General features: G+C 38.2%; 1 protein-coding gene across 1 annotated transcript in view; it reads right to left on the bottom strand.

The window, feature by feature from the left end:
* Positions 1-2,683: 2,683 nt before the first annotated feature.
* LOC122655747 (protein TIC 40, chloroplastic-like) overlaps positions 2,684-16,222 on the bottom strand; it is a 28,745-nt gene continuing 15,206 nt past the window's right edge. Inside the window, exons 6-14 of the mRNA XM_043850059.1 lie at positions 13,668-13,774; positions 13,515-13,581; positions 12,428-12,506; positions 8,038-8,078; positions 7,655-7,700; positions 6,251-6,345; positions 3,486-3,589; positions 3,324-3,371; positions 2,684-3,050 (exon numbers count right to left, since the gene is read on the bottom strand). Coding sequence (XP_043705994.1) covers positions 2,991-3,050; positions 3,324-3,371; positions 3,486-3,589; positions 6,251-6,345; positions 7,655-7,700; positions 8,038-8,078; positions 12,428-12,506; positions 13,515-13,581; positions 13,668-13,774 — 647 coding nt within the window. The 3' untranslated portion in view covers positions 2,684-2,990. The remainder of the gene's footprint in view (positions 3,051-3,323; positions 3,372-3,485; positions 3,590-6,250; positions 6,346-7,654; positions 7,701-8,037; positions 8,079-12,427; positions 12,507-13,514; positions 13,582-13,667; positions 13,775-16,222) is intronic.

Genomic DNA, 16,222 nt, shown 5'->3' with positions numbered 1-16,222 from the left:
CTCCATTATGTAACCTTCAGAAATAAGTAATGTAAAGAAACTTGGGACAAAAAGAAGCAATAAAACAGAACATAATACGTATAATTGTAGTTTATCCATGTATTGGACTCCATCAAATTTCCCATTCCATTTCTCTTGGCATAAAAATGCCTGTCTGTGCAGCAGCACCAATTACGAGAGATCCACGGATCCACATGATGAACAGTGGAAGTTGTGCTATTGTAGCTAGAAATGGATGTGGTGGCCATGAAATTTATGTTTTGATATACATCAATAGTTGAAAAAGCCTTCCAACCTTACAGGTAGAACACAACTTTGAAACGAAGTATTGAAACCAAGAGATATGTTACAGATTGGTATATCCACTTGAATCATCCTCAAGCAATGTCACAGGTAAAAACACTGAGTAGATCTGAATGGAACCACTCAAAAAGTTGTAGTTCTGTCCATTCCAGGAGGGGCAACCCCTTTTTACAAGGGAAAGGGTGTCTAACCAAAAAAAAAAAGGGGGTAGGGGGTGGGGGGTGGGGGGTGAGGGTTGGATAAACATGATATTTTGCATCTTATTGTGACAATTTTCTGATAGTAATTGTTTACACTTATTAAGCATGTTCCCTCTCTAGTAACCTGGTGAAATTCAGGCACTGTCTGCAGATACCTCTCTCAGTACTTGGTCTTAGAATAGAAATGACATTGCTCACTGATTACCTGCCCTGCTTTATTGAATTAATTTCAATGGAGGGCACGATTCAAACTGAAGGGGATTCTCGATGTAGACTTGCATAAGGTTAATTCCATGGTTTAAAGTATCCTTCTGTATTGGTTGATGCTAACTGATACGTGTTTGATTTTTAAGGTATAGATACAATGCGATAGCTAAAAAAATTGGTATTAGTACATATAAGAAATCACATATTTTATGTATGATCAATTGAGTGCACTTGTCTCATTGTAATTTGTTCTCATTTTTATACATTATATATTGGACCGAGTTTTCCTCCCCCCATGATGAGTGGGATCCCATTCAATGAGGGGCAGGAGAGCTGGAATGGGTATCGGGAGAGTATTTTGAAACATACTAAAACCCTAGGAGAGGTTTGTGAACCCTAGGATGGTGGATGAACTGTCCTCTATGGATGGAGGAAAACTTTGTCCTTGTATATTTTATATGTTACTTATTTATAGTGTTTTATGGTGCAAAATTGTATTTTGCATACATCTTAAGCATTTCCATGTTTCTTGACCATTTCCATACGTATTTAGTGTTATCTTTCATCTCTCCGATACGACATGTATCTTAAAATCACCTTGCTAAGACGATACCTAATACCAATACTTCAAATCTTGGTTAATTCTGATGATTTCATGAAAGAAGCTAGGATTGGAAGAGCATATGCCTTACAATTTAGTGTCTAGCTTCCTCAATCCCATGACCTTTTGATTCTCACTTGTTGTTTATGCTATAAGTGCTCCCACTGCGCAGGGCCCACATGACCAAGCAGTGTTCTCGCTCGCTCGCTAAAATTTATTTTGTAAACATTTTGTGGTCTCATCAATGGTTTAGATTCTTTGTAAATAGAATTGCTAGAGACTTAGGTTGGTGATAGCAATTATTTCATGCCCTAAGATCTATTATGTGATATTATTGAGTGGAAGGATAAGATTGTAATTAACTACCCCTTCCCATTTTTAGCAACCATGGCATTTTTACACATATTAGTCAAAGGGGGGGGGGGGTGCTCCCACAGCAGCTAAGAAGGTGAGTTGGTGTGGGTTGAAAAGATCTTGGGTTCCCTTACCTGATAAGCCAATTTATGGGGTTAAGTTCTCCCAAATATATATCAATGATATAAGAGCACTTAATCCTTGGTCCCAACCCTCGCACGAGACCGCTCTCGACATCAGATTTTGAGTTCCTTCACTTTGTAAACCGGTTTATGGGGTTGAATTCTCCCAATATAGATATCTTTTTTTTTTATACATATCAGTACGTGCAAGAGTTGCAAGAAAACTAATGAGTCCCAAATCCCCACAGAATGATTATGGATTAATTGATAAAAAATTTAAAACTCATATACTTTCAAAAACCATCTCCTACCATTACTATGCATAAAAGTCACAAAATGGTTACCGAAGATTCGGTTGACGGTTTAATTTAGGTTTCCTTTCTTCTTGTGATGAACACTAATACTCTGTTTGCTTTGCAAGAAATGGATAGAAAAGAAAAGAAAAAAACAACAATTTTTTCTGAATTTGAGGAGAGGGATAAAAACATAATCAATCATTGTGTCACGATAAAAAAAAAAACAATGATGACACAATGATTGATTTATGTGTCTCTCTCCTTGAATTCAAAAAAAAATTTGTAACTTTTTCTTTTCTTTTCTATCCATTTCTTATCAACCAAACATAGCCAAAACTGAATTTCATCAAATAGTTGAAATTCTGAGGAGAATATACAATAACAAATGGATTCCTTTATTGGGCAGGGATTGCTTTAATCAATTAAATGGTTAAACATGAAAAACAAAATTTGGTCGGGCAAAACAGAAATTAAAAAAAAATCAAACTTCATTATGGAAGGACTCGTCCATTAGCCAATAAAGCAATCAATCAAACCAACAAAAGTCCAATTGGGAAAAAAAATGAAGCATAGATTAAAGTAAAAAACATATCTGTAAAATTTTTACACCCTAAGACAATAAAGATGGATGCATCTGTTTGATTAGCAAAGAGGATATACAGCACACCTTTAGCACTGCTACCAGAGCATGCATTCAATTGCACAACCAGGACTTAGTGCTTTAATACATCTTCGAAAGCAAGGACAATCAGGAAATGAAGAAACCCGACTTCATCAGATCACCCGGAACTGATATGAAATTTGTGCACTTCTTTAACACCTGGTGTCATTAAGAGACTAAGTGCACCTCAGCACATGGTCATGCGGAAGTAGGGCACATATATACCCCCTCGACCAACTAGGGAAATCAAGGTGAACCTGTCACCCCAGGGAAGAGTTCTGAAATTTTGTTGAAAACATCCATAACCTGATGCAAAAAGATAAATACAAAAAAAAATAAAATAAAAATCAGAACTAATTACTCCAACTTGGAGAGTTAGCTGAAGACAGCCATAATTTGACGTAATGTAAGGAACCATAACTCTGGCGGTTTCAATACTACTGTTGTTCTCATGAACCAGAAAATGGAGGTTTTCTTGTAAATAGCTTCCATACACCATATATTTGCTATGAACAAAATCCATTCGATCTAAACTAATAGGGTTTAACATGTTTCACAGCAAGAGTTATAACTGCTCACCTCCTTGTCATTTTGATATTTAGCTATACTCAGAGGATTCTGTGAACACTGCAAAAGTAAATGATCGTCAGCAAGTTTCATATATATATATATATAGAGAGAGAGAGAGAGAGAGAGAGAGAGAGAGGAGCACAATCTAAAGAACTCTAAGTGTCTGCATACATCCATGATGGCAGCTTGAACTCTTGGATTTTGAAATGCCATAGCAACTTCAGGGTTGGCCATAATTTTTGAAATGACTTCTTCAGGTGTGAGCCCAATTTGGTCTGTAGAATAGAAGGTACAGAATATCAAGGAAACGGAAATCTGAGTCACTTGTTTTAAATTCTAGAGACGAAAAAACGAAATGAAGGTTCATGATAATATACTTGTCACCAACCATCATACTACAGAAGACAATAGCACAAAAATAGCAAGCTTAGAAGTTCTGATGACGGATCATAATCAAATGAATGTCAAAGTTTAGCGGCTTTGTCCAAGATCCATGCTGGGTCAAGTGGAACCAAGATTATAGTTTTGTGACTCTGCACCATGTCTTGCAGAATAACTACATACGCAACTAAATAAGTGTATATGAGCGCTCCCAAGAGTCTAAGAATGCATATCCAATAGGCTCAAATTTCTTTTAGGTTTTCAAGACTCTTATTTGAAAGTTACTACTTCAGGGAATTCATCCATTCATTAAGAGTTTATTTCGGAAGCTGTAATACAATTTAAGACCCAATGTCAATTTAGAACAGCAAAAGATCTCTTACTTTCTTGGCTAGAATTATTTCAGAAATTAGAAGGTACCAAGCCGTCCATGTTGGAATAATTAAATAAAAAATCAAGAGTCCTTGTGTCTTGGAACTTGGGCTCAATCTTGCAATAGTCCAACACGATAAAATCATCCAGAAATAATCAAAATATTTCAAAACAAATTATAGCCATCAGGGTCAGTGGGACTATGAAGCCAGTGTTCAAAATGGCTATTTTTTTGGTGGTACACTAGATTCCAAGGGGACTGAATTTTCTGAAGCTCATTGATTGCTAATGGATCACTTTTCCCACCATAAGGAAAACTTAGCTGACTTGGGGGAATCAAAGCTCACTCAATCACCCCTTGAAGTAATGAATGAAACCCACTGCCTAGAACTCATCAAGCAAATTTTTGATAGATGTCAACTTGATGTTGTACTAAAAAACAAATAGGAACCACAGGCTGATATCTATTCTCATAAAGCATAAGCGTCCCAAAGGATCTGACAGTTTCAAGGGAAGCAGTGAAGCACATCACAGAATGTTGGACCCCATACTATTCGCCAAAGAATTAGTGAAACACACCTTCGCCAATTTCTAACTTCAGTATCATTGATCCAAGCGACCTGCTATTGCTGTGCATGAGATCTGTTAGTTAATCCAATCCCCACAGCTTCCCCAAACACAACATTAGCATGTTTGCAAACACTGTTCCTATATCTAGCCTATCTGTAACCCTTCAACACCTCTGGTTCTTCTCCACTACCCATTCGTTGTATGCAATTTCTTAATTCGGGCACTGATAAGAAAAGTTATCACATACCCATTACATTTGTATCATTGAAACGTCATATCCAGCTTTCGAGATGGAATCTACACTTCCATGCTAAAGGCAGGGTAGAAATCTGGACCATTCATGTTGAGACTGATGGAAATATGTTTCCTGACACTTCAACAATGGGTCATCCATGCTGAGACTGATGGAAATGTGTTTCCTGAAATTTCTCAGAAGACATGATAATACATCAATAGACAGTTTCTTATAGGATTTCCTTAACTTGAAATTGAATAGAAATTTCCTAAGAATGTACTTCTATCCAGAGCTTATTGAAGCTTGTCTTTTTATGGATTTGGAACTTCAAGCTTGATTCTTACAGAGATGTCAAAATCTTGTTGGAATTGAGAGCACAGATGCTGCGTGTGGTCAACAGAGGTGCAACTGAAGCATCAGTTACTCAGCTTAACCCATGTAGTAAAGGGACCTAGACCCATAGAAGTGATATTGGAACTTCCTCATCACCACCAACACCCTCCCCGCCCCCCCCCCCCCCCCAAAAAAAAAAAAAACACTAGTCCACCTTAACAGGCAAAGCCCATATAAAAGGTATAAATAAAATAACGATAAAATTAAAGGCCTTTAACTAAGAACCAACTAGTCCACCTTAACAGGAAAAGCCTATATATAAGATACAATCAAATAAAATATAATAATAAGAAAAATAAAGGACTTTAACTCAGAACCATCAAAAAGCATATCCAAACCCTTTAACCCCAACTCGACATCTAGGTCAAGCTTATCTTTAGATACACAGGCACACATGTAAACCAAGATTCATACTCCAATGCCCTAAACCATACCAAATCATTAGTAGCACCTGCCACCAACATTCCCCTAAAACCTATCCTTCTAAAGAGAAATTTCAAGTTCCATTTTTAGTCTCTTATAACTCGCTATACTGAATCCAACACTGGGTCCAGGGCAATGTCCAAGCCAATACATTAATAATTGCATTCGAATGAAATTACCATTCATTTACTAAGTGGAGCTACAAATTATTGTAAAATCACGGCCGTTCAGTTGATTCATTTAATGTCATTACTTACTATCTAACCCACAATTAAAAATGGGACAGGAGCAGCTAGCTGAACTGGTTAAACTGGAACAGCCCCTCTTTAATTTTCAGTTATCCTGGTTTGTTTCCTAGTTTCTGTTTTCACAAAATGGGCAGTTAAACGAGAACCAGACCACTTCATGGATAGATGAGCAGTATCTCCACTTCAATTTGTTAGATCATCCCCAATGTAGATCTCACTGGAAAACATATAAATGCAGCTTAAATAGGAAATAAGGTACCTTTTTTTTGGGGGATGGGGGAGGGTGGTTGAAGATATGGTACTTTCAAACTCACCGAACTGTTGCTTGACATCTGGACTGCTAAGATCAAAATTTTTCAAGGAATCCATCATCCGATTGTCCCATTCAGTGCTCCCTCCCATATTGTTTCTGCAACAAAATGCCAAAAGTATTGGAAAAACTACTTATGTCCCAATGAACAATGATTGACCATCCAAAAGTTGAAAGCTAGGAAAATGTGCAAGTAATACAATCAAAACTGCAGCCAACTAGATAGATGGAAGCATAAAACAGAAGGGAAAAAACCAAAAAATACAGAAGCAAAACTGAATCTAACTTCAAGAGAGACTGTGATTTAAAAGCTCTAAAAAAAATTATTCGAATTGAATGTGTGACTGCAGCAAATATTTCAAGGACCTCTTGTGAAATCAACCAGCATGAGAAACCATTACAGTCTTCAGTACAATTAAGCCCCAAAATCCAAGGTTTGACAAAACAGTTCAGTACATATGCATTTTGGCCATTGAAGGCAAAGTCTCAACCAGTCTATCACTATTTGGTGATTAATCTCCACTATAAAGAAGTAATAAAGCATGGTTTGAAATTTTGATAATATTTCGGTCTTGAGAAGTCCCAAAACTAAACAGGGGTTGGTTTCGTCATTGCCAACACCAACATTGAATGAGTCCATAGGATCTTCTACATGATCTTTTGATGGTAATTTTTATCCCTCTGCAAGCAGCCAGAGTATTGGTGCCAAAAACTGTAGAAGGTAGTGTTGAACAGACAAGAATGACCATTAAGTGGGTTAGAAGAAAAGAGAACTTTGCAAACCACAGTATGTACAGACACACTAGCGGAGGGGACCCTCAAAGAAAATTTTCTACCTGAGAACAAATTCATCTAGAGACTCCCCGATTAAAGGAACACCCAAAAGCTTTCAGTGAGAATGCATCCACTTATTTGACTTCACTCTAATAAAAGATACATGTTACCATCATGAGAGATGAGGATCGGTTTGGATAAGATATCACAGACTATTAACCCTGAAACAGATAAAGATCATAGGACAAATTGGGAAAATTCTCTCCCCTATATGAAGTATTTTTTTACTCCAATGTTATAAGGACCAGTATAAGTGCCAAATAAAAATCAAGAGATTATCCATCAAAAAATCAATTTAAGGCTTATTCCTACAGCATTTAATGCCATTAGCATCCCAGAAGTTGTGGGAAGTGAAAGAGAGTGAGAGCAAGAATAAATATCACCAAGAAAAATCCATTATTAGGTCTAATATTCTTGAGATCGACAAAAGCAATTAACAAATCCATAGAGAGTTAGAACACACACAAACTGATGGAAAAGGAAAACCAAAACAAATGAAGAAATAGAGCTGCACGAACATAATCAACATATTTATTGCATAAACACAGAGTAACAAATGCATTTACAAACTTACAGCATTTCTTGTAACTGTTGACGGTATTGTGGATTCTGAAGCATCCCTGTCGAATAATATGCATTACAGACTCAGTCAAGTTAGCTTGATGTTATCCTGATTAAAAATTTCTCCTTCCTTACATATTTCTTTTGGATTTTTTTTTTCATTTGCTCAGATTCTTTGGAGAGAGGATTGGTTGCACATTGATTCCATGAGACTTTTTTGACTGGTAAGGTGAAACTAACTTTACAAGTTGAAACTGTACTCGAAAGCGAGATTTATTTGGATTATCTTGTAAAATGATCACAGTAGGAATCTGACCAAAGTTTAGGCAGCAAATAGAGAAAGTGGAAAGAGAGAGAACAAAGGGAGAAAGGATTGGCATTTTATAAAGAACTTACATTTGAAGGTAGCAGGGTTCCTCATCTCTTCAGGCAAATAGCTGCAGTGACACAAAAAAGGATTGGCAACTTTTTATTGATAGAAAAATCAAATGATTTATGATGTCCATATTCTAGGGGGGGAAAAAAGGTAGTATCATATGAACAGAATGCTATTAACAAAAGAAATAATGAGATCCATATGTTATTTCTATTATAGTTGTCACGAAGACCAGGCAAACCAAGGCGGTGGCCAGGCGCCTAGGCATCATCTTGGTCACCTAGGCGTGCATATACAAAAGGAAGGAGTTAGATGTAAAATATAAAACTTTAATATTTTATGCTTCTGTTACTAACACTCCTATGGGGTTGTGTACAGGATATAATGCAGGTGAAGTCATGGATTAACTTTGTAAAGAAAGACACTATCAAGTTCGACCTCTTCAATCTTCATTCATACTTCACAACTCTGAAAGACTGAAACCCTACCACCCCTCCCAATGACACCCATGATTATGGCGATTCCAACGGGTAACAGTGTTGGGGAATCCAACGCCTGCCCAGATCCCGGCTCGGGCACGAAGCAATGCACGCTGGCTGGTGTGCAATAAGGAAATAAAGTTGCATCTTCCCTCACAAGGCGTCTTTTGGGGGATTGGCAAGTGCTTGATCCGACAATTGGTATCAGAGCAGGTGGTCGCGAGTTCGAGTCTCCCCGCGTGCGACATACTACAGAGCAGACTGTACTTGCGAGTAGTCCCTGAGCGTGCGTTGGGGGGGGATTGTTGGGGAATCCAACGCCCGCCCAGATCCCGGCTAGGGCACGGAGAGATGCGCGCTGGCTGGTGTGCAATAAGGAAATAAAGTTGCACCTTCCCTCACAAGGCGTCTTTTGGGGGATTGACAAGCGCTTAATCCAACAAACATCACCATTGATTCTGGTTGGATTTTTTCCCCCCTTCTTTCTTCTCTTCTTTTCTGCAACTCCGGCAGCCACCTGCCGCTGCAACTCCTTCCCTCTTTTTCCTATTTTCCCTATTTTTCTTCCTCCCTTTCTCTTTTCATTCATTTTCCCTTATTTTCTCTCTCCCTCCCCTCTTATTTCCCTTCTCCGATAGGATTTTGGGACTGCGTGCCTAAACAACTAGGTGGTCAGTCGCCTTCCCCAAAATTCTGCTTGGACACCTAGGAGACGCCTTGAGAACTATGATTTATATATGACTAATTTAAAATAGGGAGAAAGTTCTCTGTCCGGGAGTGTGGCCTACACCAGCACTCCCATGAGTCTATCTCTCTCCTCCCCATATGAAAAGACACCTCTGCCCCCTTGTTTTGAGGAGGAGAGAGATAGACAAATGGGAGTGCTGGCGTAGGCTACACTCCCGGACAGAAAACTACTTCCCTTTAAAATAGTGCATGTAAAATTGTTTGCCTTTTCAATGTGGATTTAGAGTAGTAACTAACTAACTAACTATTAGTCTACTACAATATGAGACAAATTTAAGGATCTCATGGTTGAACTGACTAGAATGTCACATTAATTCTCACAATTTGATTTGTGCATGTTTTTCTACTTTTTATTTATGAAACAAAATTTTATTGATAAAAGAGAAAACCATAAGAAAAAAAGGACTGCAATAGTCGTACAGCAACAAGGCCAGACCCGTTCCCAAAGGGCCATTCCCTTAAACCCATGCTAAGTCAAACATGGACTATCTATCATAACTCAACAACGGAATAGGGATATATATAAAATACTACAATGTGACCACCCCTTGCTTACTGGCAAGCTCATTTGCACTTCTTGGTTGCAACCTGAACTATTAGCTCGGTGTAAGCTGTCAAACTGGACTGATCAGATGATTAAAGCACCAAGGAGTTTTCCACAAATTAGACCCCCATATAATGGCATTTGCTGAACCTCCTTCCACAGTGGCATGGATCCAATCCCTGCTCACCAAGAACTCAATTCCATTCCTTTTGAGTTATTACCTCTGTCACTCTGCTCATGGAACCTCCCTCAGCAGTGGGGCCTGAAAAAGCTCCAACCACCTTGCCATCCCATAACCGGATCACAACTCCAATTCTGCAGAGTGCTGAATTACCAAGAGGACACCCATCAATGTTGAGCTTGACCATAACTTCAGGAGAGGGGTTGCCAACTCATTATTTCTTATCCCTCGTGAACAAAATTGGAGACCATTCCTGAAATAACTGAATACTAGGAATGTCCTCAAACAACACATCAGCTTGGGCCCATTGAGCAATGAGCAACCTTACATTTGATTCTTTGAATCTTTCAATCACCTCCACAACTTCCGCTTGCTTGTTTTGGATCAACCTATTGTTTGTTTCTTCCTATGTACACTGAAAAGAAGCTATAAGCATTGCACTCCATAGAAATTTCTCATTCCTTCCAAAGGAGAGACATGCCAAAGCCATGTGAGCTTCTTGACTTCTTATCTGTCTTGACATCAAGTCCAGAGTTTTTAATTCCCCTTTTCTTTTTCTTGGGGTGGAGGAATAGGGGCATGGTTTGAGAACTCAGTTTTGGACCTGGTTTCAATCAAGCCAAAAACCAAGTTGGACCGAGATCTCGGCAATTTGGTGCACTTTTTTTTTTTGAACTCGCTTGATGGTTTCGATGGGTTTTTGACCTAGTTTGGCCATGAAACTTGGTATACAGCCTATTTTGGGCTATTTAAACACAATAGCACTATCAAATTTTCCAAATCAAGTTCAAATAGGAGTTTGACTTAGTGGGAAACAAAGTCAAACTAATAGGAGTTGTGTTTCGGTCAAACTTAAATCTAAGATTGCTTAAATCTGATCTATATTGAAGGAGTTATGTTTCGGTCAAACTTAATCTGGTGCGCGCGAATGCTGTCAAAATCACTCTAAATGAAAATATTTTTTTAGACATCAAAACAAAATAATATTTTACCGCACTTTTGGTTTTTACCAATGTATCATATTAAGATTTATGGAATTTATAGATTTGAGGAAAAAACCCAACATTTAAAAGTTGAAAATTGCACCTATTACCGAAAATCCAGTTTTTGTTCTTGAACGGGGGGTTGACTTTTTATCTTTATGAAATTTGATTTTTTAACTATTTTTATTGGATTCAAATAGGGGGTATTTTCTTATTTATGAATAATTTCTTAAGTAAATGAATTTACTTAAATGATATTAGGCATAATTAAGTGTCTATCCTATCAGAGATAGGCACATATCCCTCTTCGTGCTATCAGAGACACCCCTAGAAATAGGCACATTGCAGTTTTTTGGGGTCTTGATCTGACCTCCCTTTTTATTGCCACCTCTGCGTAGGTCGGCTTTGTTTCTCCCCTCCCCCCTCTTCCCTTGTATATTCCTTTCTCTTTTTCCCAGCCCCCCCTGGGGTATGGTAATACATATTTATTCACCCAAAAAAAAAAGTGTCTATCCTGGTTTCTAGTATAAATAAGTGTCAGTATACAAAGGTTTTCCCCCGAGATGACCGCGACCACCGAGATCTCGGCGAGACAATGCAATCTTCTCATTTTTAGCATCTTGTTTTGGTTTTTCAAAAAACCGAGATATTACCAAGATCTCAGCGAGCTCTTGTTCCATGAATAGGGGGCCACTTCAGCTACAAATCAGATGCTTGCAAAATAATTCTAAAGAAATCAATCAAGCATATATTGCAATACAAAATGCAACTTAGATAAAATCAGATATCAAGTACTACTGCTACCTATTAACTGTGGACACAGACAACAGTTCTTGTTTAGAAAATGACACAGCAAACCCCTAAAATTCAGAAATGGGAACGCATGTACTTGATGTTTTGAATATCTCCACAATATGTAATTCACGTTTCCTCCCAAAAATGAAAGGCACCCTAACAGTAGGACTGTTTGATGCTTACAGTATGGAAGAATACTTTTTATCTTTTGCCTCTTTGTGTAATAAATATAACTATATTATACAAGTGAAAGGCAAGTCAAAGCAAGTAATACTAATGGCAACACATAAAACTGTAAGTAACTAAGTGAATTATAATGCATGTTAAATAAGTGAGTCAAAGGAACAATCCACAAGAAATCTAAGATAGAAAGAAAACAATCAAGTTGGACCATGTTGATTTTAGCTTATATGCAAAAGATACACAGTAGTGTCCAAATAAGTGCATAGCAGCATCCAAAAAGGTCTCCTGCACGAAACATGAACATGCAAGCAATCTACGAGGAGAACACATCTGACAAAATCATACGGTGCTACACAATTTACATGTAGCAGAATTATAATTTCACAGTTTACAATACAAGTTATACAAATTCATATTGGTCTACAGCATCAGAAAATACAAACTATAGCAGGTGAAACAAATAGAAATGATATGAGGCTAGATAGGAGGCTATCTTACGGATAGACCATCTTTTGCACCGTTGGATCTTCCATCATTTTCTCTAAAGCTTCCACTGACATGACAGAACCCGGTTCTTCTGTTCATAAATGCATAACTTAGTGGGGATGTGGAAGCAAATGTTATTCGAAAAGCAAAAGGTCCAAATCAGATAGGACTTAGGAGAGGGAGGAAAGGATAACCATACATGATAGGTACGCTACTTTAAAGAAACAAAGTAGACCTGAGGAGGTAACTACCAAAAAAGTTCTACAACCTGTAACTAGGAAACATAACAACTCATGCCAATCCAAAGCCTACATCAGGTACAAGTGAAGCAGCTTCTATTTAAAACTATGAATCGGCAACAACCAGACAAATGAAATGTTTCATATGCATTGTTGGCACAATGATTCAAGCCTGCAAACCTGGTCTATTTAAGGAAAAGGACACCCATTTTTATCAATTTTTCCTGGTAGCTTTCTACTTCTACCTTCCTAATGCCTTAGGCTATGTTTGGTTGGTAAGAAATGGATAGCAAGAAAAAATTCAATTTTTTTTTTTTAATTTGAGGAGAGAGATAGACACATAATCAATCATAGTGTCATGATGACAGAAACCCATAATGACACAATGATTGATTTATTTCTCTCTCTCCTCAAATTCAAAAAAAAATTTTGAATTTTTTCTTTTCTTTTCTATCCATTTCTTGCCAACCAAACATAGCCTTAGTTATTTGATCTACTAACCAAGAGGGTTTACTTCCCCAGAAATCAGATTGCTTCTTAATATGATTTTGCTCCTGCTGTGTCAAGAGCTTTGTTAATTTTCTTCTTTTCCTGCCATTAGCCATGCACATATACTCTTGAGTTTCTTTAAGTAATTGCATCTCCCTATCCATAAAAATTCAGTAAGATATTACTTGGCAAAAAAGATAAGAAATAAAGACCAGGTCACCAGGGTAAGGATACGATTCATGGATACAGGGTAAGTGTCACATTTGAAGATCATGTATGCATACTGAAATTAATCCAACATAGAACTTCCTAATAGAAATTCATTGCATGCCCATGTTGAAAAGAGTAGTTATAGTAGGTCTTTAACTCACGAGTAGATTTGGATTGCTCACTAGAAGCACCTACGTTCTGCTTGGTAGAAGCACCATTTTGAGAAACCTTCAAAAAGTTTTCAAAATATACTAATTAAAAGTGCCATCAGAGCATTCAAGCCCCTAAAGAATAACTCAATTACCAGAACTTACTTCCACAGAAGACTGAACATCCTTGGAAGAACTTGTCCCTTCTAATTCGTCAGAGCTTTCAAATGGAGATTTTTGCAGCATCTCATCTGGAGAAACATCTACAAAAGCTGCATAAAGAAGAGTAATGAGAATCTTCGATGGGTAATAGTTTTAAAATCAGATTAAATTATGCGGTATATGACAAGAAGTTGGGGAGTGGATACATTGAAATATGAAAAAAGGCATAATATTTGGAGCTGAAAAGATATTGGTTATATAAAAAAGAAAAGAATAATAATTGACTAATAAATGGCTTATCAAAGTATAGTGCTTCCTTTATAAATATGATAAAGCTATAGAACAAATATATCCCATTTTAGCAAATGAAGTATTAAGATATGGATCCATGCAAATCCATCACAGAAACATTGTTGGTACCTGTAGACAATTTTGAATGGCCCTAAAGCCTAATTTCACCCAACCCTACACCAAACATCATTCTGCGGAATCAAAATCCTATTTTAACAAACCCCAATTACTGTTAGTGTGGATTGTTAATGTAGCCCGACAGGGGGGGTTGAATGGGAAATAGCTCAGAGAATGCTAGCTAATTCGGTAAATGTAGTGAGACCAGAAGATAAAAAAGTGCACAAGACAAGACACCAAAGTTTGGAGTGGTTTGGCAAATGCCCACATCCACTACCTGGTTCCAGGTTTTCTACTAAGGTGTAGCTTTTACTGGTGCTAACCAAAACCATTACAGTATTGTTTACTTAGTGGGGAACCACTCGGTGGTTTTACTCAGGAGAACCTCCTAACCCAAGTCCCACTCAGGACAACCAATCAACCCAGTAGTTTTACTCAGGAAAACCACCAGATCCCAAGTCCTGTTTCCTCAGTGGGAATCACCCAGTGGTTTTACAGAACAACCACCTAACCTAGTTGTTTCCTAGGATCACAACCAAACCTAGGTGTTTCCAAGCATAAGACAACCACCTAACCTATTGTTTCCTAGGATCACAACCAAACTTAGGTGTCTCTAAAAGTACACACTTAATCTTTCAACTCACATGGGAATACTTGAGTCTTACAACTAAAGGAATACAAGCCTTTTGAATAGGCAGATAGGCAATATACAGCGCAATTATAAACCCTCTGTCTAAAGTGGATTTAAAAGATAAAGAATCAACTCCCGCAACCTATTGGGCCCTTATTAGATGCTCAGTTAGAGCAGGCAATAAATGATACCAAAGGGCTAGTGAGAGGAGTAATGAGGTCCATATACATAGGCAAATACATAACAGTCAGAGAACTAGCTGTTTCTGACTGTTGAGCCTCACATGGTCGACCACCAGCTTGGTCTGGTCGACCTTCAGACTAGCCGTTTATGGCCGTTACACTTCAACGGCTCTTTTTATAGCCGTTATATTCGAATGGCTATTTTTGGCCAGTCATTTGTCTGGACACACAGTCAACCGTCCACGGTCCTTGATCAAAACCCTTGCTCTGGGGAAGATTTTCTAGACAAACCAAGTTGTATGGTCAACCATCCATAGGTCAGTCATCCATACAACAAGGGACGTCCAGTTGGATCATCCAGTGCGAGGGACTGACTGGCTAGCCTTCTTCCAACCTTTGCGAGTTGGCCTTAGCTTGTAGCTGGTCGACTGTCCTCTCTGTTAAGTCACAAATGATTATCAACTTGATCTCCAAAGAGATTGGTTAACTACCTATTTTTTATGGGTGACTTGTTGCACATATTTAAAAGGCATCTAGGCAGTTAAGAGTTACTACATAGTGTTAACAAAGAGAAAATAGGACTGTAATGCTTGGACGGCTGAGTGACCAGCCAAACCCTCTATTTATAACAAAGTTACAAAGGAAAAATTACAAGTATGCCCTCCTCATAGCTGACTCTAATTAATAGACATATTAGGATTTAGTTATGAGAGGGAAAAGCCAAGTATGCCCCTGTGGCATACAATTTCACAATTCAACACTCCCCCTCAAGTTGGCGCATTGATGTCACACATGCCCAACTTGAACAAAATAGGATGAAAAACCTTTCCACCGAACCCCTTAGTGAAAACATTAGCTAATTGATCGTCTGACTTCACAAAGGGTACACAAACCAGTCTGCTCTCTAGTTTCTCCTTGATGAAATGTCTGTCACTCTCCACATGCTTGGTACGATCATGTTGCACTGGGTTATGGGCAATGCTAATTGTTGTCGTCTTGTTATCACAGTACAACATCATTGGAAGATGAACAAGAACAACAATGTCTTGGAGTAAGCTTTTGAGCCACAGTAATTCACATATCCCTTGTGCCATAGCACGGAACTTTGCTTCAACACTAGATCTGGCCACCACGTTTTGCTTCTTGTTGTGCCACACACAGTTGTCAAGGTGTCGCCTAGGCGACGCCTAGGTGTCCAGGCGCCTTGGACACCTTGATCACCTAATTGGTGTCGCCTTGACTTTGGACCCTCTCCAGCACCTTGGGTCGCCAAGGCATCGTGACAACGATGAAGCCGCCACGTGACAAGATTACTGCCTACAAATGTAACATAAACT

The sequence above is a fragment of the Telopea speciosissima genome, chromosome 3 (genome assembly GCF_018873765.1).
Source record: "Telopea speciosissima isolate NSW1024214 ecotype Mountain lineage chromosome 3, Tspe_v1, whole genome shotgun sequence".
Taxonomy (NCBI): Eukaryota; Viridiplantae; Streptophyta; class Magnoliopsida; order Proteales; family Proteaceae; genus Telopea; species Telopea speciosissima.
Note: the sequence above shows the minus strand (reverse complement) of the source record. Positions and strands in the feature narration are given on the sequence as shown.